This window comes from Amblyomma maculatum, chromosome 11 (assembly GCF_055883805.1).
Source record: "Amblyomma maculatum isolate TAMU_Amacu chromosome 11, ASM5588380v1, whole genome shotgun sequence".
NCBI lineage: Eukaryota > Metazoa > Arthropoda > Arachnida > Ixodida > Ixodidae > Amblyomma > Amblyomma maculatum.
The window spans coordinates 1,536,048-1,563,409 of record NC_139354.1 but is presented as its reverse complement, the minus strand read 5'-3'; the positions used below and the strand labels follow the sequence as shown (position 1 = coordinate 1,563,409).

At 45.4% G+C, this 27,362-nt stretch overlaps 1 protein-coding gene across 1 annotated transcript; it reads right to left on the bottom strand.

Annotated features, from left to right (window-relative positions):
* Positions 1–2,890: 2,890 nt before the first annotated feature.
* LOC146172638 (endothelin-converting enzyme 2-like) lies at positions 2,891–21,993 on the bottom strand. The gene is made up of 4 exons (XM_084584318.1): positions 21,710–21,993; positions 20,246–20,423; positions 8,196–9,434; positions 2,891–3,274 (listed from the first exon to the last, which is right to left on the bottom strand). The coding sequence occupies exons 1-4, from the start codon at positions 21,991–21,993 to the stop codon at positions 2,891–2,893; spliced, it is 2,085 nt and encodes a 694-aa protein (XP_084440444.1).
* Between the last annotated feature and the right edge of the window lie 5,369 nt (positions 21,994–27,362).

Sequence of the window (27,362 nt, the reverse complement as noted above, 5' to 3'; positions counted from 1 at the left end):
TCTATCTATCTATCTATCTATCTATCTATCTATCTATCTATCTATCTATCTATCTATCTATCTATCTATCTATCTATCTATCTATCTATCTATCTATCTATCTATCTATCTATCTATCTATCTATCTATCTATCTATCTATCTATCTATCTATCTATCTATCTATCTATCTATCTATCTATCTATCTATCTATCTATCTATCTATCTATCTATCTATCTATCTATCTATCTATCTATCTATCTATCTATCTATCTATCTATCTATCTATCTATCTATCTATCTATCTATCTATCTATCTATCTATCTATCTATCTATCTATCTATCTATCTATCTATCTATCTATCTATCTATCTATCTATCTATCTATCTATCTATCTATCTATCTATCTATCTATCTATCTATCTATCTATCTATCTATCTATCTATCTATCTATCTATCTATCTATCTATCTATCTATCTATCTATCTATCTATCTATCTATCTATCTATCTATCTATCTATCTATCTATCTATCTATCTATCTTATCCTATCCTATCCTATCCTATCCTATCCTAATGGAATGAATGAGTGAGCGGTACTTTATTTTGGCATTCACGCAAATATGATCAGCACGGCAGACTAGCATCTATGCATCTCTAGCAAAGAGGCAGATCTCTCTAATTTCCGCTTTTTTTCGAAGCTAAATCCCGTCATTTTCCATTACTGTGTTAAATAATTTCAACGTATCAGCGGCCCGCTTAGCCTGGCACATTAAAGCGGAAGCATAACGGAAGTCTGTGCCCTAAGCTTGAAGATAAGCCCATTTAGGAAACATGCCTGAATTCCCAGTATTGTGCAGCGGACCACCGCGATCGCCCACCAGATAATGACAATGCCGCTATGTTTAGAACTGCTAAACATGATTTCACCATCCCTGCTTGAGAAGCGCAGGCAATCAGACTAAACGTATTGAATGTGAGGTTGTCGTAAGCTTCAACGTTTTTGCGCAGTAATAAAGTAAACGCTTTAAGACAGACCTCATAGTTGAGCCTCATATCCTCCTAGAAGGTTCACAACTGCACGCAGTATAAACGATAAAGGGAATGGGAAGAAGAATGTAAAATATAAGTTGTATATAATGTTATGCTGGAATGCATAACCAGACAGTGCTCCGATTTGGCAATTTTCGCATCTGAAGAGACATCAACTATCTGCAAGTTCTCATCCAAAGACATTCTTTTAGCATAACTAAAAGCGTTCAGACAAATCGTTCCCAGGAAACAGAAACTGTATTTACTCAACACACGTTCCAGTTTCCAAAATTTCGCATTCCTTAAAGTGTTGTGTTTTTCTGTCAGTCATACAAATATTTGCGTGTCTACTTGAAGCTGTACACCGGAAATATATACACAAGAAAAGCAAAGAGGTTAGGATAGAAAAATGAACGTGCTTTTTTTTACCATATATTTTCTTCGTGCGGCGAAATATTTAGGGCTAGAAACCAAATAACTATAATTTAGCGTTTCCTTCAATGACGGGAAGCATATTTACCTCACTGGCAACTAAGAAGCTAAAGCACTTCGCTTTGCCGACGACTGTTGAAATATATAGTACCTTTGAGAGTAGTACCACGGAAAGTGCTTATAGATTCCAGTGGCGACCAAATCGAACTTAAGTACAATGGAAGCAATACACTACAGTGTTGTATAAAGAAAATATTCTAGTCTAGTAAAATTCGTGCGTGAATGGCCCCCAACGAACACTGCGACAAGGAAAACGATGCACCCGATAAACGGAGGAGATAAATGTCATCTGAGAGAGATATCCACAGTACACTCTGGCGCGCTTTATCTTCGCATATGCACATCACAGAAAAACCATTTCACTTTAACAGCAATACTGAACAAGGCTTCAATTAGGTCAACGCGGTGCACAATACACCGGTACAGGCGGTCACAAGGTTTTGCATTGCACTACTGCAGAGAAGCCATGGTAGGGGTGACTGCTTTCTGCCAGGTAAAATTGGTCACCAGCCGATGGTGCGGCCGGCATCGGAAGGCATGCCTAAAGTCTTCAACAGACGGCATAGCCAGGTTGCAGATCGCCCTCTGGAAAGAAATGGTCGAAGATCTTTGGAAAGCCCTCGAGTCAGCAGATTATTTGCGCGGATTTAAAAGATAGTTCTAACCCCCCCCATATGCCATAGCCGTTGACCTCAGAAACACGAAGATGATGTGGAGAGTAGGAATTTGCTGAGCAAAGTTAAGCGGCGCCAGCATCTGTCTTCTAAAAGGCTAAAAGGAGTGTAACGTTTTGGAAACTGTAATAGTACTCGTGACCGCAGGTGTGAGCAAGCTTGCCTAGAGCATTTGAGCTTGGATCGGTGAAAAAGTGGAAGAATGTCTAAGCACGTTGCATGGTTTACAGGAAATGTTTTCATTCACGTATACTGCGCAGAGGCACATTTGCTATGCCTGCGAAGTAGCTGCGCTATGGTTTCATATTTTTGCAAGCTGCGGCAGAGGTCTAGAAGTCATGCATGCACTTCCTCGCTCCAGTCCGTAGTGCCGTTCGTGCACGACGCTAACCCTCTTTGAATTTCGCTCTTGCACTATTGCAGTTACTCTAGTGAGGTTTCTTCCTTCAGAATGACAGACTGGGATGACAGCAGCGAGCAAGGAAATAGCCCGGAATAAGGAAAAACAACTGGCGTTAAAACACGGCAAGTATTGTGTAATGTTCATACAACGTCCTGTCATATGTGGTTCTTTCGACATGACCTTAACCCAGATATCTCATATATTCTCTGGTAAGCCTATAGTTTCCGTAGTCAAGTAATTCAGCGTTGCGAGTATTTGTGTGGTTTCCTTTTCCATGCACTCTTCTTTATGTGGTGTGTGTCATCCTTAACTGGTGACACCGGTGCCATCATAATCGACTCCTGGCAAACTAGGAGTGTCATCACCAACCTTCACTTGGAGCTTGCGTCCCCTAGCCCCGCAATGTGTGAGGCAGGCGATAAGGAAATAGAGCTGATCCGGAGGAACGCCGTGGAAAGGACGACTCTCGGGTTCTCGCCCTCTGTCTGTGTCGGGTGTCGTAGGATTGGCTTCAGGCAGACGCGCAATCCCGCTGGCGATCCTCTCTGCCAACCCAGCAAGTAGCACATCTCGCATCTCTCGCCGTGTCTGGTCTGGCAGGAAATTACTCTCGTTGGCCATTGCCTCGTAGCGAGCCAGGTCGATGACGAGCAGTGCCAAATCGCGGTAGATGGATCTCGAGGGATCGTGCTGTTGTCAGAATAATCAATTGGAACCGGTGCATTTTAAGCCGAATTTTAAGTTTCAGAAATTTGAGGGGCGTCCAAGCTATATAGGATGAAAATTTCAGCGTCAGCTACCAAATGAGTGGCGTTTTGTTACGAGCCATCAGATAAACGTAATATATCACTGGTTTGCTTGCACGTGTGAGTACAAAGAGGATTTTGATAAATAACAAATATAGATGATAAGACACCCAGTGGCATATCATGTGTGACCGTATTATATACAACTACGCGGTAAGTGATGTGCCCAAGAATATGTGTAAATACGTGAAGGCCAGTTTGGCCGCCAGCATGACTGACATTGAGCTGTAATCATGGCGCCGCTTCGTTCGAACGACACTAATATTACGACGCATTCTCACACTATAATTGGCACACGAATCTCATTCTTTGATACCTAATTTCTCTCAATGGTTTGTACAGACATTTAGTTAGTGCAGTGTAATTACCAGCAATTTAGATGTAAGGCCGCATGTTATCAAATGGTAGAAACTTTGCCGCATTACGCGCGTGGCTGCTTTGTTTAGAATAATAACGCCAATTCCCTCACATTAAAATAAATGTTGCGCCCACATGGATTCTTGCTCAGCCTGTTTCGTTTTCTGACATCAAGCAACCACTTCGAGATGTCAGATGACCACCAGCATATCTAAGTTCAGAGACGGTCGTGTAATGTGGTGCGCAAATCGTACTTCCTGCAGCCCTATTTCTGCAATAAATTCCAAGTCTTCCTACAGATAGTGTAACCAGTTCATATGCACGCGTCTACCTGTCAAAGCAATTTTTACGTCTGTATTTACTTTTTGAGGCTTGGATTAAGAGATAGATGAAGAGCTATAGAGAGAGTTACCAGGGTAGTTGATTAAAAGACGAAAAAAGAATACTCGCGTGCTTACCATGCAAATCAGCCACAGCTAATCCAAAGATACAAGCCTAAATACCCAATTACCACCACTATAAAATTTCACGGTAGAGTAGTGAGAGTGGGGCAGGAAACCTGAAATATTGAACGACGAATAATTAATACGTAGGGTAACGAATCCACGTTCGAAGTGATCAGATGGTATGTCGACAGTCAGATTAATTAGGCGCCCGCCAATCGAAAGAGAAGAAATACACGATCTCTTCAAATTGATAGACGCTTTTGCAACAACAGAATAGTTTACACAATTCCCTAACTTAAACTACTCATACCGAAATCGGAAGCACCGACGTTATGATCAGACTGATTTAAAAATCAGATATAACACTCTCTAATTCGGCATAAAAAGAAGGCATACTCATAATTGGAGTACACAACACATTTGAGAGCTGAAGGAAGCACAAACGCCATTTAAATCTAGAGGCTATTCATTACCCGCACAGCAAAAGCCTCCTTGCATAAATATGACATCGAAGGTGAATCGATGATAGAGCCCTTGACCAGTACAAGCGAACGCCGGAAAACGGACAAGATCAGACCGCTACATAGCGAATGACGAACATGACCCGCGTAGGTTTGCTGCTTGCGGATTCACGCAATCCAAGACTGAAAGACCAACCAGACTAACTGTGTCTGAGTCCATCACATAATGCAACTCCCTAGCCGCGAATGAAACCACCAACCCGCCCAACGAGCGTCGGCATATGAGCCATATACAACTGCATAAGAGGAAAATATCTAGCGTCGCTAGGCACATACTTTAGAGCAGTGATCTCAAAAACAGTGAAAAGAAATTGTTGTAACATGTGCGTCAGCACATGAGGGGAGGTCAGGGAAATTCGCGGCTCGAACATACGCCCAGTTGTAATCCCGCCATTGTGAACGTTGCATCCTAATTCCTTTCTGACAGCTTTCCACCTCATACCAAGGCTACACCACACACAGTAGAATCTTGATTAGAACGTACCTATCACGATTCAGAGTGTACTGGGTGCAGGGAACATGACACCGACCCCTTTTGAAACCCAATTTTGAGACTCCTTAACAATTACATTAGTCTCACCTGCCCCTTCTGTGGCGAAAGATCCGCATAATAAATCGCATATTCTGTGATGTTTTTTGGAAGGGAGAAGGTAACGTATTAGGATATGTGACGGAACAGGTTGTCGACTTTTGATAGGCCGCTGTGTATAAAACGATATCCTTCATGAATAAACATTCAGTTGTCAGTTCAGCGCAATGTGTGTCTCTTTCTATCTGTTCGTGTTCTAGCGCTGTTTTAAACTAGTGTTCAACCAACTTTCCCAAAAAGCCACACTCCCTATAACAGCTTGGTAAGCTGGCTATGGCTTGGTGTGTCGTTCTTCCCGGTCACGGCTGTGGCCCGAGTTAGCGTGGCTTCTGGCTGTGAGAGCAGAGCAGGAACCAAATGACCACCCCTCTTACCCCCTCCTTAACATTTTACAGAACATTTGTCATTTCCCAATATATGTTCCATGGACCTTGACAGGCCGTTTTGATATGATGCACTAAATGCGGAGGTGTCATTTAACTTGCGGAACACTGCTCAGATCTTTAGTTCCGGTGGAAGTGCCAGTGCACGACGGCGCGACCGAATTAAACATGCAATATATTTTCAAAAACTATCACACTACGAAATAAACGGGGTCGCACTTCAACTATTCCGAAGCTATCTGTCAAACCGTTATCAGTTTGTCGTTAGAAATGATTTTGGCTCGGATCCTGAATTCATAAAATGTGGTGTTCCTCAAGATTTCATCCAAAACTCTTTACTATTTCTTATATATAATAATGATATCGTTGCTATCCCTGGAACTCCAATATCTTGCGCTATGCCTATAACACGAGGGCATTTTTCCTTGCAAAGCTTATTCTCTCTAGTGCCAGTAGCTAACAAATGGCTCCAAGATCTGTCGAGATGGCTTTGTGCTAACCGACTGATGTCAAAAAGTAATAAAACAAAATATATAATTTTTTTCAGCTGTCAATAACCCTATAAATAAAAATATCACACTTTAGTTCGAATCTAGCTCCTTAGAAGGTGTTTCAGTGCATTTCACGAAAATCCTGCAAAACTGACCGATACATAGGTATACTGAATAAATTTGACCCGCTTATCACAGCGCACTTAAGAAAACAACTGTATTTTTATACTGTCTAGTCTCGTGTTCAGTACTGCCCGTCAGTATGGAGAGCGGGTACAAAAACAAGCATGGAATATATTTATATTTTGCAAAAGAAAGGCTTTCGGTTCATTCACTGTCTGTCTAGATATAATTCTGCGTGTGCATATTTCAAAATAAATCATATAATAAGTATTGCAGCCCTTTATAATCAACCACTATCCGAATTAATATACCGACAATACAAAACTGCCAGTATTGCGTTTTAATCACATTTATTAGCACAGATCCACATTACGTCTTTAGAAATGTGAACTTCATAAAACCTTGCATAAAGACCGGGTGTGGAATGCAGTTAGTTCACTGGCACATCCCTAACCTTTTGAACTGTTATCCTGACATATTTGATCTACTTGAACAATCATCCTCCTTGTTAACCTTCAAAAAAAGTTAAGGTGTACTTTTTGGAACATACGTGACTATTTGTTTCCTCTTTTCGTTGTGTAATAGCAATTACCGTTCTTGGAACTGTTCTCTTGATGTATGCTCAAGCTTGAATTTCATATGTTTTGCTCCTGGTTTGTATTTGTATTACATCGCGACACCTGACTGACTATTTTGTGCTGCTCTGTGCCTGCTGCGTTGTGCTGCATGTGTCAACTATGAAGCCGAAGGCCCAGTCAGATGAATTTTACGTCGCCTTTAGCCTCGGTCCCACGGTAAAACTGTTTTGCTACAAATTTAAATACATCAAGATCAAATGTTCGCTCCTGCAGGAATTGAGCCCTTCTTGAAAGCTTCATCTCAAACCTTGGTACGCCGACTGCGTTTTGATGCAACAATGACAGCACGTATACGGGTAATATACAGTTGACTCAGGTAACGGTAAATCTTATTCAGGCTTGTAAAGGAAGCGCTCTTTGTAACAGGAACGCCACGGCACACTATCCCCTCCTCTGAGATCAGGGGCGTCTACTGGGGTCATACCCTTTTTGCATGCCAGATTTGGGCAGTTAGCTGCACCTCACGTTCAACTCATCTTGTGGTATCGTGAAGGCTACGCTCTTCCCATTTTACCAATGATCCTTTATTAGGTATTGTACATAAAACCCTACTTCAGTCTTCCTTCCCTGCTTCCAATGTCGCTGGGTCAAGATTCCTTCGCCACAGCTCTAAAGGGGGGAGGAGCGAAAGTCTCCTGTATTTTTCAAAGAAGGCAGCTGTTTCGCCCCGCACCAAGTCGATCACCTAGCTCTGGCAATAAGCAAGCATGATATACCTAACAAACCGGGGGTCACTCTTCGATAGTGTACCTCACTACTGCTTGTATAGTCTTCGCAGTGTCACTTTTTATACACTTCCCTACCTCTTTGCGTCCTCCTGGTATTTTTATTGTTCAACTTTTTATTTCAGTTAGGGGAAAGCAGCAACGAAGACAAATCAGTCTTTAAAAAGATCCGTTCTCTGGGCTAAAAATCAACTCACCTAATAATACTCTTTTTAACGAAACGTACATTCGGCTCTATACTCTTTTACACCATCAAATATGCCATGTTTTGGCAATTGCACCGATGTCGGGTCTATAACACTGACGACGCGTAGTGTACTCCCAGCACTAAACTCATTGTAAAGAAACACTAATAACTTTCTTCACGAATACCGCATAAAAACTGATGTTGAGGACCGTTAGACTATGCCGCATGTGCTTCCACCAAATGCAGCGCAAGAAAGCTATATATATATATATATATATATATATATATATATATATATATATATATATATACATACATACATACATACATAATCACATCACTCACCATAAAGCGTTCGTTGAGATAAAAAGCATAGCTTCCGAGAATGGCTATCTGGCTGGAGATCATAGTTCCAAGCACTGCAGCGTGCACGGCCGGTGGATGCCTCACATCGAAAAGCGGCGATGAAGCAAGGAAACTCGGTGCGACGACCTCTCTAGCCACCAGTATTCGGTACAGCCGAACGCTGGTAATGCCCGGAGCGTGAAGGGTAGTTGGCCCCGGCCTCCGCATAAACCTCTTCAAGAGTTCGGCACCTCTTCTCAGGGCGCTTAAGAAGACGTCGAAGAATCCTGCGCTGCTGTCGACACGCACGTAGGCATAAGCTCTGTCGAGCGTGCTCCAGGTAATGGTCATGTTGTAAGCGTTTACGGAAACACGACGCACAACGGAAGCAAAGACTTTCGTAAAGGCGGCGCCATAAACCAAATGCAGTCGGTTGAAGGAAATCACCGAGAGGCGCAGCATTCTCCACGTGTTAATTCTGTCACTCTGAGTGTCCTCCTCGATCCTCCACTTGGCCAGTGGCATCACAAACTCCAGCGCTTTCAGGCACTTTTGGTAACGGTGGCTCTGCTCTGTTTTTGCCCAGCCTATATCATCGAGCATTGATGCCGTGAGATAGCGGGAGACGAACGGTGACAGAACCCAAACCACGTACGCTCCGAGAAGAAGTTTGAAGCCCCCTGTAAAATTGCCGTGGCTAAGATGCGTGGTGTCCAGTGCATCGAACAGTGCTGGCTGCATGTTTAATAACTCCTCCTCAGGCCAAAGCTGCGAATCGTCCGGAAGATGAGAATTTATAGCTCTTCTGAGTTCGGGGTCAGTAAGTTTCTGGAAGGCGGGCACTTCGTGTAGGTCCCAAAGAACGTGGACCTGTTGGGCGAATTTAAAGTGGGTAGCCGTTACCTCCTCGATCATATTGGTGTATGACTGCCCAGTGCCCCCCACGATTTCTGCACATCGTCGCAAGTAGTCGTGATGTCTATCACGTGCTATGAGCAGCTCGAAGTCCCGGATCCACTCAACGCAGCGTTTGTCCAAGGATGTGTAAACGATGCTTTCGTACGGGCGTAATGGATGGGGACCGATGTAGAAGGCCCAAAACACGTGTAGGCCAAACTGGAGCGAAGCCTTCACCAAGATGTGGAGGAGTGCTTCACGAGTGGCAGGGGACTTCTCAGGCCAGGGAAGACCCAGTTCGAGCAGCACCTTGCGAAGACTCCAGGTGTTTTTGCGACCCGTCTGTGGTTGGAAAGATAAATGCGATGTATTTGAGGCTCAAGATCTGGCAAGCATCTTCCAAACAATCCAAACAACATATGAAAGGTTTGACGGGCCGAACATGCACACCCCCTCCCGGGGCCACAGCAGTCTTTGCTGTGTCGAACTTATCTTAATATCCCTCGCTAACAAGTAACGTTTATTCAAAGGAACTGTATTTCAGCAGCATGCATAAATTAAAAGCGGGGTAGAAAGTCTACAAACTGTGATCAACAGAGTCTGCAAAAAGGATTTTAGAAAATTGACGATCCGAAATTGAAATCTCGATTGCAACGCTGAAGTTTTCTCCTAGCTGAGAAGGAAGGAATTTTTATAGGGACGTTAAGAAGTTCATGACGCTTCTTTGCGAAATCTGCTCACAGTAAGCGAAGCAATAAAAATAAACTATAAAAGTTCAAGGTAGAAATATAACCTAATATAAAAAAGAGCACTTTTTTAGGCTATACGTCAAATGTCTCCACAGAAACTAATATCCACATGACATTTTTACGTTCTCAAAAACGACCCCTTTGAATGAACGTAGTCTCACTTCTCACATTTATTCTAGGTATGCTCCTCCCTAACATCGATGATGCCATATTGAATTGGTCACAGGCCACCACTTCGTCATTAAAGATATTCAGAAACATTTGAGATGAAATGTTGTAGAGTATGTTTAATTAGACGATGCTTCAATTTCCGTAGCTATGGCAGGCGAATAGTACTAAATCAAGTTGTACCCACACTGCTGAAAAACGAAAAGGTATTTCCGTACATAAACACATACTATGCGATGCACTGGCGGTTAACCTGCCAATCGTGGCATGCATTTGCATACAAGCGAACGCTCCGTACAGCAGCCTATCCATGTTAACCGGAAAGTAAAAAGGCAATAAAATTAGAAGGAGAGAAAAGGAGAACAACAAAGTAGGCACATTTGGGCACGTTTCATGTATTTCAACATGCCTAATATATTTCTGTTACGAAAGTAAATAAATCACAAAAAGGGGACGCATATGTGACGCAATGATTCGGTATTCACATTTCATGCATGCTCATTCAATGAAACTCACGTATCTTAGCGAGCTACCAATTACACTATTTCAGCACGATAAGCGGGAGCTCTCAAGTAAGAAGAATCTAGGTTTATATGCACTCCATTGATTAACGATGTTGGAAAAGAGTGCAGGCACTCCTCAAAAATATCTCTTTCCACAAACGTTGACAAGATGTTACATCTAGCTCCCCTTAAGCGCATTCGACACTACACAGAAAATATTAGTAAAAAAATTACGAGGGTCTTTAACGACTAATGTAGTGAAAGGCGAAAGCCTGAGTGCCGCATTCTGCTACGCAACTGACAATAATTAGTAATTATTATTCAGTCATTATTTAATTAGTCATTAAGTAGATAATTATTAAATTACCTAATTCGCCATTAATTAGTATTTCATTCATTCATCAATTAGTCAATAATTAGTAATTGGTGATTGACATATGGCCATATAAGGCACGCATTCACGCATGCTGTGGTGGTGCTCTGTGATTGGTCGAGACCTCTATGACGTCATCCCGCCTCGGCCAATCAGAGCCGCCGCAAAAGCGGGACACAAAGCGGGAGCATCCATTAAAGGCTTTCGCCTTAAAAGTTGTGATAAAGGTATTTCAGACGGGACGCCAGACCTTTGTAGATATATATGTTTGCGCTAACAACAGCACTTCTCCTTTAACATGCGGCAGCATATGCTCATCTGGTTTTACGAGTTAACCGCCGACATATTCCTTCAGAATTTCTCTACACGTTGTTCGGAGTGTATTTGTCTGCACGTGTTGCATATGTGCGCGTTGCCTGTTGCGTGTGTGCCTGCGTTCGTGCGCGCGTGCGAAGTGTGGTTTGGTTTGGTTTGCGGGGTTTAGCGTCCCAAAGCGATTCAGACTACGAAAGATGCAAACTCTAAGTGTGCGTGTGCGCGTGAAACCTGTGCACGCAGTGTGTTTGAAGTCATAGCAATAGTATGAGACGTCTACATCGTAGAAAGCGTGTAAGCTGCAATAGCGGGTGTTTTAGGGAATGCTTTGAGCAACCCTTAAACACGATTTATTGAAGATATAAAACAATTTCTCGGGAGCATGTTCTGAGTCGCAGTGGACGTAATGTACCGCTAGAACGCCTGATATGCCCATCTAAATAATAAATGATTATCAAAAAGCTTTTAAATTTATTTAGCCGGTCGGGCAACACCTTTGCTGAGTTGCATGCCATAAAAAAGGCTATGAAGTTGATGTTTTTGAAGCGAAGATAGGTTCATTCTCTGCAGCTTTGGAAGCACAATGAAATCTGCACCCCTTTTATTTTTCGGAAAACCGAACATATAGGCGCATAAAGCGTGCTGGAAACTCGGTATAAGTTCTGTAGTCTCCAATGGTGTATTGGAGCGTACGCAGCATCAAGTTTGAAATACATCCGCTATTGTAAACAGTAGCGCTCATTTTTCTGCTTCACCAATAATGCAGAAAAGGATAAAAAGAAAATGTCACTGTCAGCCGAGTGGTCGTTTTTTAGAGCGATGGAGGCAAACAGTGCATGACACATCACGTGAGAGCCGGGGGTCTTAATTTTAGTCAAGAAAGCGAACTATTACGAAAGCCGGGATTACAGCAAGTTCCGTGCCCGTCGCTTATTGGCAATGCGCCGCTGTCTTGAGAAGCAGCAGCCGAGCAAACAAACAGGGTGTCAGCAGGAGAAGCTTACGAATGATGGACATATCACAAGACGAGCCCCAAGGGGAGAAAACCATTGACCCAACCCCCAAGAAACGAGCGCGCACCTCATCACGACATCATAAGGACCTAACCCAATTGGAAACTCAGCTCGAAACCAAAATTGAAGCGCTCACCAACACCTACGCCGACACGGCTGCCGTCACTGACCAACGCCTTGCGCGGCTGGAAGAACTAATCACCACGTCCTACGGAACCATACAGGAGCGCTTCGACTTCATTTAAACAAACCCTCAAGCCTATAGTATGCAGCCCCATCTTTGCTGCGCAATTCGCAAACCACCCATATCTCCAAAAACAGACGCAAGCCTCAACTCCATCACAACCATGTCCCAGCCCCAAGCCACAATAGGATCGCTACCGGGCCTTACAGTCTGGCAGTGGAACTGCCACAGTTACAACAACAAGAGAGCAGTGCTGCAACAACACATCACTACGATAACCAAGAAACCTGACATCATTCTGCTGCAAGAAACGGTGACGGCGAACCCAACCCTCGCTGGGTATCGCGCTCACGTTAGCCCAGCGGAGGGACGAGGCGTCTGCACATTCGTCCGCAAAGGGCTCACGTTCATTGAACATCATCTCAGACACGGCCGCAGCAGGGTGGAATACACCTTCACCAAAATCATTCCAAGCAAACAACGGAAAGACAGCCTGTTCATAGCTAACATATACAGTAACCCCAAACACCAAACACAGAAATTCAAGACCCTGCTACACACAGCCAGCACCCAAGCCAAAGGCAACACTTTGCTGATTTGATGAGACTTCAACGCCTCCCATTGAGCGTGGGGTTACGTGAAAGACACGGCAAAGGGACGGGACCTATTACAGGATACCCTGGACCACGACTGTGCCCTGATCACGGATCCCAATCATCCTACCCGAAACGGCAATTCCGTAGCACGAGACACCACACCATACCATACATTCATCAAGAACGACCACACCGGCAAAGTAACATGGCGCAACACCGGCGTTGACCTGGGCAGTGACCACTACATCCTCGAAATTACGATTCCCAATCAATTCCGGGGCAACACCATTACACACAAATGGACGGACTGGGACGGTTTCCGTAAGGGACGACCAACCACACCGTGAGACATCACATACATTGAAACCTGGTCGGCAGAGCTCCGCGATGCAGTGCACTCGGCCACCAAGAACATTGAAACGGACGAGGACATCATAGCTATGAACAGTCGTCTGGCCCATCTCATCGAGGCCAAACGTTCGATACAGGCGCGCTGGAAGCGGCAACGGCTGAATCGCAAATTGAGAAAGAAGGTGGCCGACCTAAAAAGGGCCATTCAACATCACTGCAAGATCCTGTGCCGTCAGCAGTGGAACGAAGTCTGCAGCCGGGCTGACGGGCAACTACATCGTGGCTGCACATGGAATCTATTTCGGCACCTCCTAAACGAAACTAAGACCAAGCCACACCAGCGCGATCGCCTGGCCTGCCTCATACACACCGCCCCACAACAACAAGGAAAAGACGTCGTTATCAAGGCCCTGGAAGCCAAGTATCTGCCATACACGCCAACGGAAACCTACCCGCCATACGGGGGGCTGCCGAACGCGTGGCTCGACCGAGACATTACCGTGTCAGAGGTACGGGTAGCGCTGCACGAGCTCAACACCCGCTCAGCAGCCAGCCCCGATCTTATTACCAACAAGATGCTACGCAACCTCGACTATGCATCGATCGAGGCCCTAACCCGCTACTACAACGAATGCTGGCGTTCGGGCAAGCTCCCCCGACAGTGGAAAACGGCAAGAAAGATCCTAATCCCGAAACCGGGCAAGCCATCGGACATCGGAAACTTGCGTCCCATCTCGCCAACGTCCTGCGTGGGCAAGGTGCTAGAGCACGTGCTTGCCAACCGGGGGCAGGAGTACCTGGAAAAGGAAGACTTATATCCGGATACGATGATCGGTTTCAGGCGCAGACTCAACACACAAGACGCCATGCTACAACTCAAACAAGAAATAATCGACAAGGCACAAGATAGCAAAGTAATTCTGGGACTTGATTTACAAAGCGCATTCGACAAAGTCAAACACTCAGCCATATTAGCACAAGTATCGAGACTCAACATGGGGGTAGCGAGCTACAATTACATCCAAGACTTCTTGACCAACCGCACGGTGGAACTGCACGCCGGAGACCTTAAGTTCCCCGAACACAAGCTCGGAAGCACGTGTACCCCGCAAGGTTCAGTCATCTCGCCGTTGCTCTTCAACCTTGTCATGATCGGGGTAGCGAGGGCAGTAGAAGAGACCGACGTCTGGCATACGATCTACGCCGACGACATTACCCTGTGGGCGGCAGGCGGCACCGACGCCAGCATTGAGCAGCAGCTCCAAGAGGCTGTTACTGCAATCGAGTAACACTTTAACGGCACAGGCCTAGTGTGCTCGCCCGCCAAATCCGAGCTGTTCGTCCTCACACCATTACAACGGGGACGGAAACGCGCTCCCCCTCGGTAGTGCGATCACATAAAGATCGTAGCTGCATCGGGGCAGCGCATCCCCGAAGTTACCATGATCAGGGTTCTGGGCCTGCTACTAAACAAGAACGGCCGAAACGCGTCGAGACCATCAACAAGATTACCACCAAGGCAATGGACGCTATCCGGCTCATACACCGAGTCTCGACTCGACGGGCAGGCATGCGTGAAGACAGTCTTCTGCGCCTCGTCCAGTCGTTCGTGATCGGTCACATCGCCTACGTATCGGCCTACCTCAACTGGCAGGCCACTGACCGGACAAAGATAAACACGCTGATCAGACGGGTTTACAAGACGGCGCTGGGATTATTGGGGACCACGAGTACGGCTCGGCTCCTGTAGCTCGGCGTCCATAACACCTTAGAAGAAATAGCCGAGGCGCAGCTCACTGCGCAAATGGAGCGCATCTCTACCACCAAGACAGGCCGCAGTATACTGACGTCCCTGGGTTACAATCCCCGAGCTCCCAGTCGGCAATCATGCGAGATCAGCGATGAGGCGTGGGCCCACATCCACGTGGACCCCTTCCCGAAAAACATACCCAGTCGAAAAAAACTACAGAACTGTGCCAAAAATACGACAAAATATCCTGTAGTTCTGTCGTAACCATCAGATTTTTCTGTAGTTCTGTAGTACTTTTCTGTAGTTCTGTAGTTTTTCTGTAGTTCTCTGGCACATTTCTGTTGTAACTACAGAAATTTATGATGTTACTACAGCACGCTCTGTTGTCACAACAGGTTTACCGTCAAAAACCGCACAGAAATTCTGTCGTAACATCAGAAAATTTTCTGTAGTTTTTTCCGTCTGGGTATGCACCCCGAGTACAACCAAGAACGGCGGCAGGCGCGGGCCAAAGCCCTCGTCGAGCAACACGCCCAGGACCCACACGCCCGGTTCGTGGACGCTGCGGAATACAAGCGAGAAGGATTCGTGGCAGTGGCCGTTGCGGCGGCTACCGGCATCAAAACAATGGCAGCGAGCGTGCGCTGCACGGACGCCACAGACGCCGACGAGGTTGCCATCGCTCTGGCGATCTCGGAGGCCGAGTGTCGCACCGTGCTCAGCGACTCGAGGAACGCTGTGCGCAACTTTGCCAAGGGACGAGTGTGCGCGCCGGCGGCCGCAATTATCAGTAAGCTCCAGCTTCAAGACCGTGGCAACACTATCCGCATCAAGTGGTTCCCGGCGCACGCGGGAGATTGTGTATCCTCACCGAATCACAACGAGACGGCCCATTCGGCGGCGCGAGCGCTTACCTTCCGCGCCCCCGAGAGGGACCGTTCTGAATGGTGGTTTGAAACAAAAGACCGAATGACCAGTTACGAGGAAGTGACAAAATTTTACCGCCTAGCTCGACGGACAATGCCGCCACCTCACCCGGCACTTAGTCGGGAGGAGGCGGTCATCCTAAGGCAAATGCAAACCTGGTCACTCCTAGCCCCGGCAGTGCTACACGTCCTCCACCCAGACATCTACACGAGCGATATGTGCAGTGTATGTCAAGTGGGTCCGGCGGACCAATGGCGCATCATGTGGGACTGTGCCAGATTCCCGACCGAAGCTGCATCCAGGACATACCCGCCGGAACTTCAAAGTGCTGTGCAGAATACAGACAAGGATATGCAACTATGGGCCGTCCAGCAGGCCCGGGATGCGCTCGCAAAACGCAAGCCTCACAATCCACCACAAACGGGCCAAATGAGGTTGTGCAGAGTAGGGCTTAACCCCGGGTAGACGCTTGGCCAGCGTCACGACGCTTTAACCCGTCGTTTGCCGGCTTCCTAATAAAGTTATACATACATACACCAAGATTCGTGCTCTCGTAATGCGCTCCGTTCCAGTTTTGAGCAGGAAAATGCGCATAGGCGAAACGAAGAGGTGTCCGTGTGCTGTGCGATGTCAGCGCACGTTAAAGATTCCCAGGTAGTCGAAATTACTCCGCAGCCCTCAACCAATTATTATTATTATTATTATTATTATTATTATTATTATTATTATTATTATTATTATTATTATTATTATTATTATTATTATTATTATTATTATTATTATTATTATATTTCACACTGCATACGTTTATACACGTTTAAATCGTAGTTGCACCGCATGCTATTGTATTATTTTGTCAATGAGGCTCAGATGTTGTTGGTTGTTGGTTTGTGGGGTTTAACGCCCCAAACCACCTCAGGCTATGAGAGACGCCGTAGTGAAGGAGTCCGGAAATTTCGGCCAACTGGCGTTCTCTTACGTGCACTGACATCGCACAGTACACGAGTGTCTTGCTTTTCGCCTCCATCGAAAAGCGGTTTCTACATTAAGCATTCTGATTGATAGGAAGAGAAAGGCGCGGTAACCGTCCCACTTGTTTTCTGTGGACACCTCAACCGCGCCGTAAGGGAAGGGAGGAAGGTGGGTGTGAAAGTGGAAAGAAAGAGGACCCGCAGTGGAGGGCTACGGAGTAATGTGGACCACCTGGGGATCTTTAACGTGCGCGGACATCGCACAGTACATGGACGCCTCTTCGTTTCGCCTCCATCGAAACGCAGCCGCCGCGCTCGGGTGCATTAAGCATTCAATATCAAAATATGATTGAGTTCCACTTAATCATGCTCTGTATAAAAAAAAAGAGAACATTCACAGGCACATCTACTGCCGCGACTAAGAATATGGAAACTGAAAGTTTTAAAAAGCCTATTCTTATCACTGCTCCAAGTTTTTCGATGATATATTTGATATATAATGTCATGTTTGTGAGAAACGTACTGATTTTGACAGGTTTAACACTTGCGCTACGAAGGCTGTTCAATAATATCAGCATATGTTCCAATGCGTGAGTCTACAGAGCTCGGCGTCCTATAACTACGTTTTCTATAAACGACGCCGTAACAGAGGTTTCCGGACTACGTTTTCTATAAACGACGCCGTAACAGAGGTTTCCGGATAGTTGTGACCACTTGGAGATCTGTACGTGCACTGCCATCGCACAGTACACGTATGACTTGCGGGTTCGAACTCGTCTCCCGGCTTAATAGCCGGCGCTGTAACGCCTAGACCATTGCGGCGGGTAGTCCTAATGGATTGGGTTCACATTAAAAGGCAGCTGCGTCACTTTTCGAGAACTCCGCGATATTCACGGGATCAAATCTATATTGTGCGTAGATATAATGCACGAAAAGTGTTTTTACGCTAGCAATCAGACCAACGACATAGTCGACGATTAAAACTTGAACTTCTCCTCACAGCACTAAAGGACTGCGGAGAAGCTCAATAAAGAGGCCACGGACGGTAATACTTCTTATTTTCGTTGCCTTCACTCACATCTTGCGGTGCTTTTTCTGATGCCGCCAAACAAAGTTTCTAAGTATTTACTTATTGTATACCTTTATTGTTAGTCCTGAGAAGCGAACGTGTCTATGCGGGAAATATGCTGTACCCCCAAAGACCTCATTATGCACCGTCGGCCGTCGATGGGCAGTGCGGAGAAGCCTGATAGCCGTCGCGCATTTAATAGGTGATCGCGCCAATCTTTCAAATGCTAGCACTACAATATTTCACATGCTTTAACCGCAAGGTATAATCATTGGACCTCTTGTAACTCAACGAAATCTAAAACTAGTGCAGTTTTCCTTGAAAATTATTTCATTTTGCGTCAAGAAAACGTGTGCATATGCATTACATGGTGACCACTGATTTGCCGGCTGTTTCTGCGACGTCACGAAACCACATGTCATGGTCGATTTGGCAGGCGGTGCCAACTCGAGATTCGCCATTCAGATTTGAGGGTGATAATGACAGTTAGCGATCGTTACTGATATTGACAGCGGTAATAATGATTGGTGATCGTGATGATGATGATAGCTTGTAATGTCGGTGTTAGAGATTGCGGTAGTGGTAATGATGATGATAGTGATTGGTGGGGATAGCAATGAAGACAATAGTGGTAATAGTGATGTTGATGATGGTGATAGCTCGAGATAAGAACGTCATATGAGTTTTCTTAGTTATCCGGTGCTTTCGCATCTGCACTCTCAGACTTAAGCGCAAGCCAATAATTGATTGCATCTTTTTCTCTCGCCAAAATTGTACAGTTAATTCGCGTTGAAAAAGTGGCAGGGGAGCCAGAAACAGGGGTGGGAGTGTGGCAGAGGGGCCCACCTTCCTCTCCAAACATTCTTGTGTGAGGGCTTAGCTAATCACCCCGAATGCGGGACGGAACAAGCCGCTCTCCTGCCCTGTGTCATCGATGGGGTTAAGTCAAACATTACAATAAAACTAGCCTCAAACGATTTAGCTTTATCGCTCTTCATTATCTCTTCATTTATCGCTATTTAGGGTCTTCATTTCAATTATATTTTGTAGCTATAACCACCGGTTTCCCACCCAACTGGCTACTATTGCAAAAGCCAATCTGATGTTGATGACATCCATGAAACACTGATCAAGACATCGATTAGAGATGTTTGCCATAATTCTGGTTTCACAAAACAGCAATTCTAACAATAAAAGTCAGGCCAGCACAGGTGCCATTCAGAGCTCTACTTGCTCGCTTGTTTAGTCCCGTGCACAAATGCGAGAGAGGGCGTATAGTGAGCGCCCTCCCCCCGCCGCTTAAGAGGCACGCCTGGAGCTGCAAAGTGCCATGTCGAAACAAAACAAATTGTATTGTTTAATGGCAGAGCATATAGCCGCTTGGTCCAAAAATCATCACTATCACCATAGCTCAGAATTGCAGAAATGCTTTCGAAAAGCTTGTACGTGGTTTCATGTCAAATTTTGACGTAATCGTTTTTCGGGCAGCGTTCAAGGTGGTGTCGAACCATTTCGTTTCCAATTTAAAAACAAATACTAGCATGGCTCGAGGCTAACTTCCGATAGTGATTCAAACTACTACAGCATCTACTGCAGCACTTCTACACCCCACTACAGCACATCTTTCTCTCTCTTTTCGCTTCCCCCTTCTTCCCTTCTGTTATGACGCGATTCGTCAGCGAAGGTGGGTTTCTTTTCCTATAAACGAATTTATAATTTAGACCCACCGCGGTGGTTCATTGGTTACAGGAGTCGACTACTGTGCCCAAGGATGCGGGACCAAATCCCGGCTGCGGCGGCAGCTTTTCTATGGATGCGAAAAGCAAGGTCGCTGTGTGTCTGCGATGTCAGTGTGCGGTAAAGAACCCCAGGTCGTCGAAATTTGTGGAGCCCTCCGCTACTATGTCTCTCATAGGCTCAGTCGCTTTCGGACGTCAAGCCTCATAAGCGAAACGAAGGAAACGAGTTTATAACTTACAAAGACCCCAACTCTCTACGATTTTAAACACTGTGCCAGTCTCTCAATGCCTAAAGCTCACAGGATAAAAAGGACTTTGCTAAATGCGCTATCGTGTCTACACTTCAAAAGAAGCTTAAGCATCCCCCTAATTTTAATGCACAGTTGCAAAAGCAAAGGTTACTAAGGCAAACTCTGAAGCACAGAAAAAGAAGCAATCTTCTCACTCGACTGAGGCATTTTAGCAGCATCGCCGAGGCCTTGTCTCGAGCCTTGTCAGAGCTCTTGGGGACTGGGCGCAGCACGAGCTGCTTGAAGACACGACTAGAGAAGGCAGTCTTGTACTTGTCCAGCGGAGATCTGTAGGGCCGGTTCCGGTTTGCATCCCATCGCCCGCACACATGCCTGAGTAATAACGGTAGAAAATAAGAACATTTACTTGCTGAATTCCTTTCAGACGCGCGTCGAAGGAATTGCGGAGCGCAGATGTTCAGTGCCGTTTATGTAAGAACGGGGGCTACGCATTTACAGAAAGTATTTCAAACCTGCATTGCGACGCATATATGCACAGTGGTGTAGCAAAAAGTACGAGGACATTCAATCTTCGCCTGCACAGCAAACGTGATAACGCCTTTAACCACACCTTTTTAATCCTCAAATCTTTCACTTTATATTTTGTTGGTGTTTGGAAAAGGGAAGGTGCTCTATTGGTCTAACGTTTCGCTAGACACCTAAACTTATAACAGTTTTTTATTGCGAAAGCAATACTACGACTGTCAAAGCGAGACCTCGGGTGGCCACAGCTATGCTGTGAAGAGGCGTAGCTACGCCATGAAGAGGCGTAGCTACGGTCTGCTAATAAAAAAAATCAGCCTGCCATAACTTTTGAATTCACGTTACCCCTATGCCACGGGCAGGAGCTGCCAACTCGGATCGCTCCATTCATATAGGAGGGTGCTATCAGAATCAGCCTGCCAGAACCCTTTGCATTCTTGTTACACCTACGACACGCAGGCACGTCTATACGGCTTGGTTGAAGCGTGACTTCATATATGTGGGCTGGTAGCTTACACTCTCGCGTCATATCCTTAAAAGATGAGCTTCAGTGTTCCCAATAATGTTACACCTTACACTGATAAATCGTGGTACGGGAATAATGCAGCAGGCAAAAGAAGATTCCACCGTTACTTTTCCAATTCGACTAGGGTTAACCAGAGCTAAACCACAACTAATGTTTTTTTAAGGAAAAGCACCTTATCTTTCACAGTTCTCAGTGGGCATCTAAACAGCGCTGTAGAGAAGAGACATCTCAATTAAAAGCCTCGATGACGACAGCCACCGATGAGAAATAAGGACCATCCATCGCCATAGCCAAAATGTCAGTTTCTATCCTGGCAGGAAATTAATACTGGTTATAGACGTGAGGAGTATCAAGTTCGTTGTCCTGTGCAGTCAATCGTTTTTGGCCCTGGCCCTCAAAGCGGGTAAGGCGTTAAGCAATTGGCATTAGAGACGTGCCCTTACCACCCCCGTGCGGCACCACTTCGAAAGCCTTCTCCGCAGAACCTAGTTATGCTCTTTACCCGCAGCCCCCGCTTTACCGCGAAGCCTTGTGAGGATATTTCCAAATAATTATTTGCCTAGTTTTCTTAGTCTATCGTTTCAGGGCGAAACATCAGTACGTGTCTCACTGGTAAAAGTCGTCGCACGGGTGCACGCTGGGGTCTCGGGAAAACTCCAAGTCTTGATCAATAGAGAAGTGACGCCTTCTTACGTCATCCGCTCGCTTAAGCAGCAGGGCCGGTGCCCCCAGGAGGGTTGCTGATGTGATGAGGGCTCCGGCCAGCACGAAGGAACAATAGCGTACACCCGAGGCAGGAACGGAACTGTCGACGGGAGGCGCCGGTAGTCTGGTCCTGAGAGCCAACTTGTGGCAGACGGGATTTGTGTCCCGAACCTGGGGTCGCCAAGGCATTTTGACGGGACTGTCGCCTCGCAGCATATCAGGTCCGCGATATAATCTCTGGAAAATTATATCACGGTGCATTCGTGCCACCGATTCAAGTTGCACTTCTGCTTCGCTAGGCTTAGGCTAACGGGAAGATGCGTGAACAACCATTCATGCCGCCGGCTACTTCTTCGTCTGCTCTCGTGCCCTCGCGATGGCTTTGATAGCAGATCACGAGCTTATTCATACAAAACATGGAATTTTCAAGAGAGCAGCGTGTAAGAAAAAGGCGAGCGAAGAATTTGGTAGATAATAAAATGATTTATCCACCAAAACGACATTTACTCTTTAACTCATGGAATATTCAAATTATCGCCAAATAGTATCACTTTTTAACACCAGGCCATGTGTACAGGTGGACGCAACTATTACCGGTTCTCGCCCATGCATGATTGTGGCGAGTGCTCACCCGAATGAGCCTTCCGATGGATTCGGTCGCGTCCCAGAGGTAAATCTGGAAATGGACACTATTTCACCTATATCTAGTTGACTGCCTCAGTGGCCTTCTTTACTTGTCCATTTTGGGAATCTCAACACAGCATCGGCTCTGCATGTAAGCTAAATGAGCTAGAGATTATGGAGTCTGGTCATAGATATTACTGGGATTTGTTTCTAACTGAACAGAGAGAGAGAGGGAGAGCACGCATCCGGTCCGATTTTGTTTTACAAAAAGCCTTGAGATTTAATCGGTTCACCTGCATGATTATCATAAGCCAAAGTAGAAATTCTCCTCTAACATTTTAATTCATTATTAATTTACGAGAAAAATATATTTTGCGGCGATCCATCGGGACAAGCGTGAAAATATTTGTTCGCCGTTATTAAGATCTCTTCCTCATGCTAGAAACATGTGCAGCCGTCTTTTGGTAACCAATTGACACTGGAACTGAGTGAGGAAATATATTATATACAGAATATCGCGAAAAGCTAGAATTGCGAGGATACGAAACAGTAGGAAATAGACATTCCGCGTTTTATTTTATTTTAGACCTTCCTATTGTTTGGCCCAGACCAGTGGGAAAACATGAAATATTAGGAAGTCACAGTGGCATTTCAAGAATCCAAAACTAGATCATTTGATAATATCTGAGCCACAGGTGATTGGACAGCCACGCCTGTTCGATGGGGAAAAGAAACGCACGTTCAGAATTGACCAGTGGGACACTTCGATCACCTTGTCTAATTTACTTTTTTTTTTTTTTTTGCTGGAACGAAGTCAGAAAGGTCCAAATCAGTGACACAGGGTGCCTGCAATCAAAGAACACTATTTTTGACATCAGTATACCGAGGAGAAGCCCATGTTAAGTAATTTCAACAATTTCTTTCTTCATGAATGCAGCTGAAACCAGTGAATTGTTGTCCGAACAAAAACGCTTCAGCAAGCGAGAAGAAAAAATGAGACAGGCATAGGATTTGCAGAATCGTAAACTTTATTATACGTAGTTTTTTTCTTAATCATGTGTTCGAGAAGAGGCGCCTGACGAGGGTGCGGAGCATATCGATTGGAATCAATTACTAGCTGCACCCACAGTGCCCTGTTGATCAGTCTTCCTGTTCTGCAATCTGGGCTTCCCCTGCGCTTTGGCCAATGAAAGGGATATCTGTTCTAACGTATCCTCCCCCACAAAGGCGTTCTCGAGATCGAAGGCCTTTTGCAGCTGGACAAACTTGGAGAACAATTCGCTCTTCTTAATACGCTCCTTAGTTGGCAACATGGCACGTTCAGAAAAAAACAAGGATATTGGAAAGGAAATGCATGTTTATATTCTTGCAGCGAGTATCAGGGAAACCGTAGTTAAGTGTGAAGTGCAATGGCTCATCCTCTTGCATCTTTTAGCGCTATATTGGTTATGTAAGGAACGCTAGTACCTTTATCCCATGCTGCAATGATTCGGCGTTGCAATTGTTCGGGGCCACCTGTGAATCGGTTAGAAGGAACAAGCAGCACAAGACTAAAGAGCGGTTATTCTGGAGAATATAAGTATATAAATTTACAGGACTGGAATATAGAATGATGGCGTACAATTGAAAGGGAGGACCTCGATAAAATGCTCAGACGGTATTGTGCCGGTATTCCTGGTTTGCTCATGTTTTCCCTTTTTTTTATCTGTCAGTATCACGTTCTCTAACAATTTCGCTGCTGCATTTTCTGTTAAGTTTCCGTGTAATGTACAGCGGGATCCTTCATCGAATGTAAGGCAGAAGCCATGATGTTCGCGCCTGGAAACGGGCATGCATGCACTCGACAAACAGTTCTGCTCCGTGCCGTCTGTGCAAAGACAATTTACTTCGCTTTTTAGTTTGCTTGCTGACAAAAGCGCCGCGGGTCACAATGAGTTATATGCTTTGCGCGCTCCTGGGTGTTTGAGCCGGCGGCAAGCATCGGCACAAACAAGTCAGAGGAAGCGGGGGTGGCACGCAAGGGGCACGAGGAGTTCGTGTAAAAAAAAAAGAAAAAACTTCTTGCAAGAAAACCAGAGGGAAGCGTCTTCGGGCTGCGGACATTACGGTGAATACCGAAATCTGGGCAGGGGCTGCAGCATCCGGACCTCCGAAAGGGGGATAACCGAACACCAAGAGTCGGCGGGCATACCGCAGCAGTACGCTCCAACTCCGCGTCAAAAGGGGCGCTCTTCGAACTAAGCCGCGGCACAGCAAAAAGCCTGGACCTCACAATTTCGACCTCACACAATGACGACCTCACTCAACCTCAAACTCACGCGTAAGGTTGAGGTTCAATTTCGCGACCTCACTCAAAACATTTCGAGCTGCCGCCGACCCCACCTCACTCCTTGAGGTTGAGGTCATTTTGAGGTTGAGGTCGACCTCATGAGGTTGCCGACCTCTGATAATCACGCCAATTTTTCAGGCACTGATTCTGGACGAACTTCTTTCCGTGTCATTTCTTGTTTAAAGGGACCCTGAAATTGTATCTACTTCAGTATTCTAGTGGAATAAATTCATAGACGTGCTCGTTGTGAGTATTGGAGTCAAATTTTAAGTATTTACTTGGAGCTTACAAGTAATTTTTAAAATGTGGCCCTAGCGACTACTCGTAACCGATTATGGCGACACGTTCTCCCTAGGCAAACCTCACATATGATATGACGCTAACCTCCCATGTGACGTCATCGAGGCTTGCTGGGTGCGCCCACTTATTGGATGCTAGTAAGTGACGCGGGTGGAACGAAGCGCGGTAGGGCGCCGTCGCGCCTTGTTTTCTTAATTTCTTCATTATTGTTCTTTCAGAGCCGGCATTGTATTTAAATGAGGGGGCGGAGGGGGGGGGGGGGACATCATTTTTCTCCGATATTTTTGTTTTTAATGATGCTAGATTAAAATTTTGCGTTGTGGACAGGTCTGGTGGGATACTTATTACTCTTTTTTTTTATTAGGTATCCCATCCTATTACCTATTACTCATGTGCGTTTTCTAGTTTTAAAGCATTTTATGGGCCATTTAGGAACATTTTTTTCTTTCTCGCATGCGCAAACGAAAACGAAAAAGTGGTGTGCCACACGCACCGCGCGCAGCTTGTGCCTGTCATCCCCATTCACCTTGCCAACAGACGAGCGGTCTCGGCTGTGCTTCTCTTCGAACACCTAGAACCTTCTGTTGGCATCCTCCAAAATCGATGGCTGAACGTGAGTGCATTCAGTGCGGAGGACATTTCGTTTCAGCAGGCTGCGATTTACTTATGACGCTTCAAGAAGGCTATGTGACTCCGCAGCTGAAGGTTGTGGCCACTTTCGGCAGCATGGCAATTTTAACGCGCGCAACGGTTATTTCGGCACTTTGCTTCCTCCATAAGTGGCCATGGCCGCTATCATTCGAAGCCTCGCCTCTTGGCTGCCGCACCTGATTGCTTCAGCCGGTAAACCATTTCGCCGGCTTGATGCTTCTCTCGCTTGGTAGTGAGAAGTGCAGCGTTAAATATCTCCTGCTTTATGCTCGAAATAAGTCATTGTCTGCGCTCCACGTTTTAAGCTTATTCAACAATGATGCACTGCCTTAGCATCATTGTCATGCTGCAAGATATCATGCATTTGACAGATTACATTGTGATGAGCATAGTTTGCTTGTTTGTTACATCCCGTTCAATCAGCGCCTGTAGTGCACTAAAAAGCATTCCCATGCGTCTGTATTTAGCAAAACATAACTACGTTCCTAAATAAATGCATCAATGTTATCATTTTGTTGGCTATAATATTTATTGACGTCCTTTTCAGGTGGCATGGTTACTGACAACGTATTTCATGATTCGACTTATCAACAGAGTTTTTAAGAGTCGCAATATTTTGCCCGGGACGCGCTAATGAGCCGTAGCCCGTTTAATTTGCTTGACGTTTATTTGCTTTTCGATGTCGTTTGGAGAGTAGGGTAAGTATTCACAATTTTATCAGCTGCTCTTTTGGCGATGGGCTAATTTTGAACTAATTCAAAATGAAATTGATGCCGCGCTGGCCGATTCTCGACGGCTATAAGCAATGTCTTTACATTTGAAATAAAGCCAACTATTCGCATCCCCGATCCCATTTATGCTGTGTAAATTTTACTTAAGCCACCAATTGCATAAATTGGAACGATAAGCAATAATATTGTCTCGTGTTCTTTTTTTTTTCAGAGTCTCAATTCTCTACTTATGGTAAGAATGAATCGTTGCATTTTTTTTCCTTACTACCGCGAGCACATCATTGTAAAGGGTAGCTGCATGCAGCAATAGTTAGCCAAGTCATTTGATCGTGGAGGGAATACGGCCCTGATGCTATTAACCCATGAAACGAGTCACGTGTTCATGTCACACTTGTGAACCGCCGCCGAATTTCATGCATTACGGTGCATGGATCGAGGGACGTTCACTGTCACTAAAGCATTGTCCTTCAGACTAGTTCATAATCAACAAGTTTTCAAGGCGAAAAAAAAAATCTAACGCAATACATTCGAAATATATTTCTGCGTATTGTTATGACCATGCATGGTCAGCACTTGCGCGCTCTATTGTTCGCCTGTGGGCATGGATATGTGCTGTGGATATGTGCTGTTGGTGCAAGGGCTCTAAGTGAGCCTGTTTCCATGAATCTTTTTGTGTGAGCCTGCTTTGCTTTGTCGAGACCCTGCAAATGCCAAATTGGCCCTGTCAAGGGAATGTCAAGAAAAATACAAAGAAACGTCACCCTGTGAGAAATAGCCGGATGTGCTTTTGTTCAATTGTTCACCCTTCCCGTCGAGAAGCGCTATTGTCAAGTGAGGAATGCCTTTTGTCCAAAGGAGACGACAGAGTGACACGTCCGCTGACGTACAGGACAAGAAAGGAGCATGACCAATACGGCCATTAG

Bases quoted from the DNA above. Each gene is read 5' to 3' on its own strand.
- LOC146172638 (XM_084584318.1), bottom strand. From the start codon at position 21,993: ATGCCTTGGCGACCCCAGGTTCGGGACACAAATCCCGTCTGCCACAAG. The intron at 20,424-21,709 runs GTGAGACACGTA...GTTATTACTCAG, and splicing joins CCGTGCGACGACTTTTACCA to GCATGTGTGCGGGCGATGGG. The intron at 9,435-20,245 runs GTGAGAAGATTG...TTCCAACCACAG, and splicing joins TGCTAAAATGCCTCAGTCGA to ACGGGTCGCAAAAACACCTG.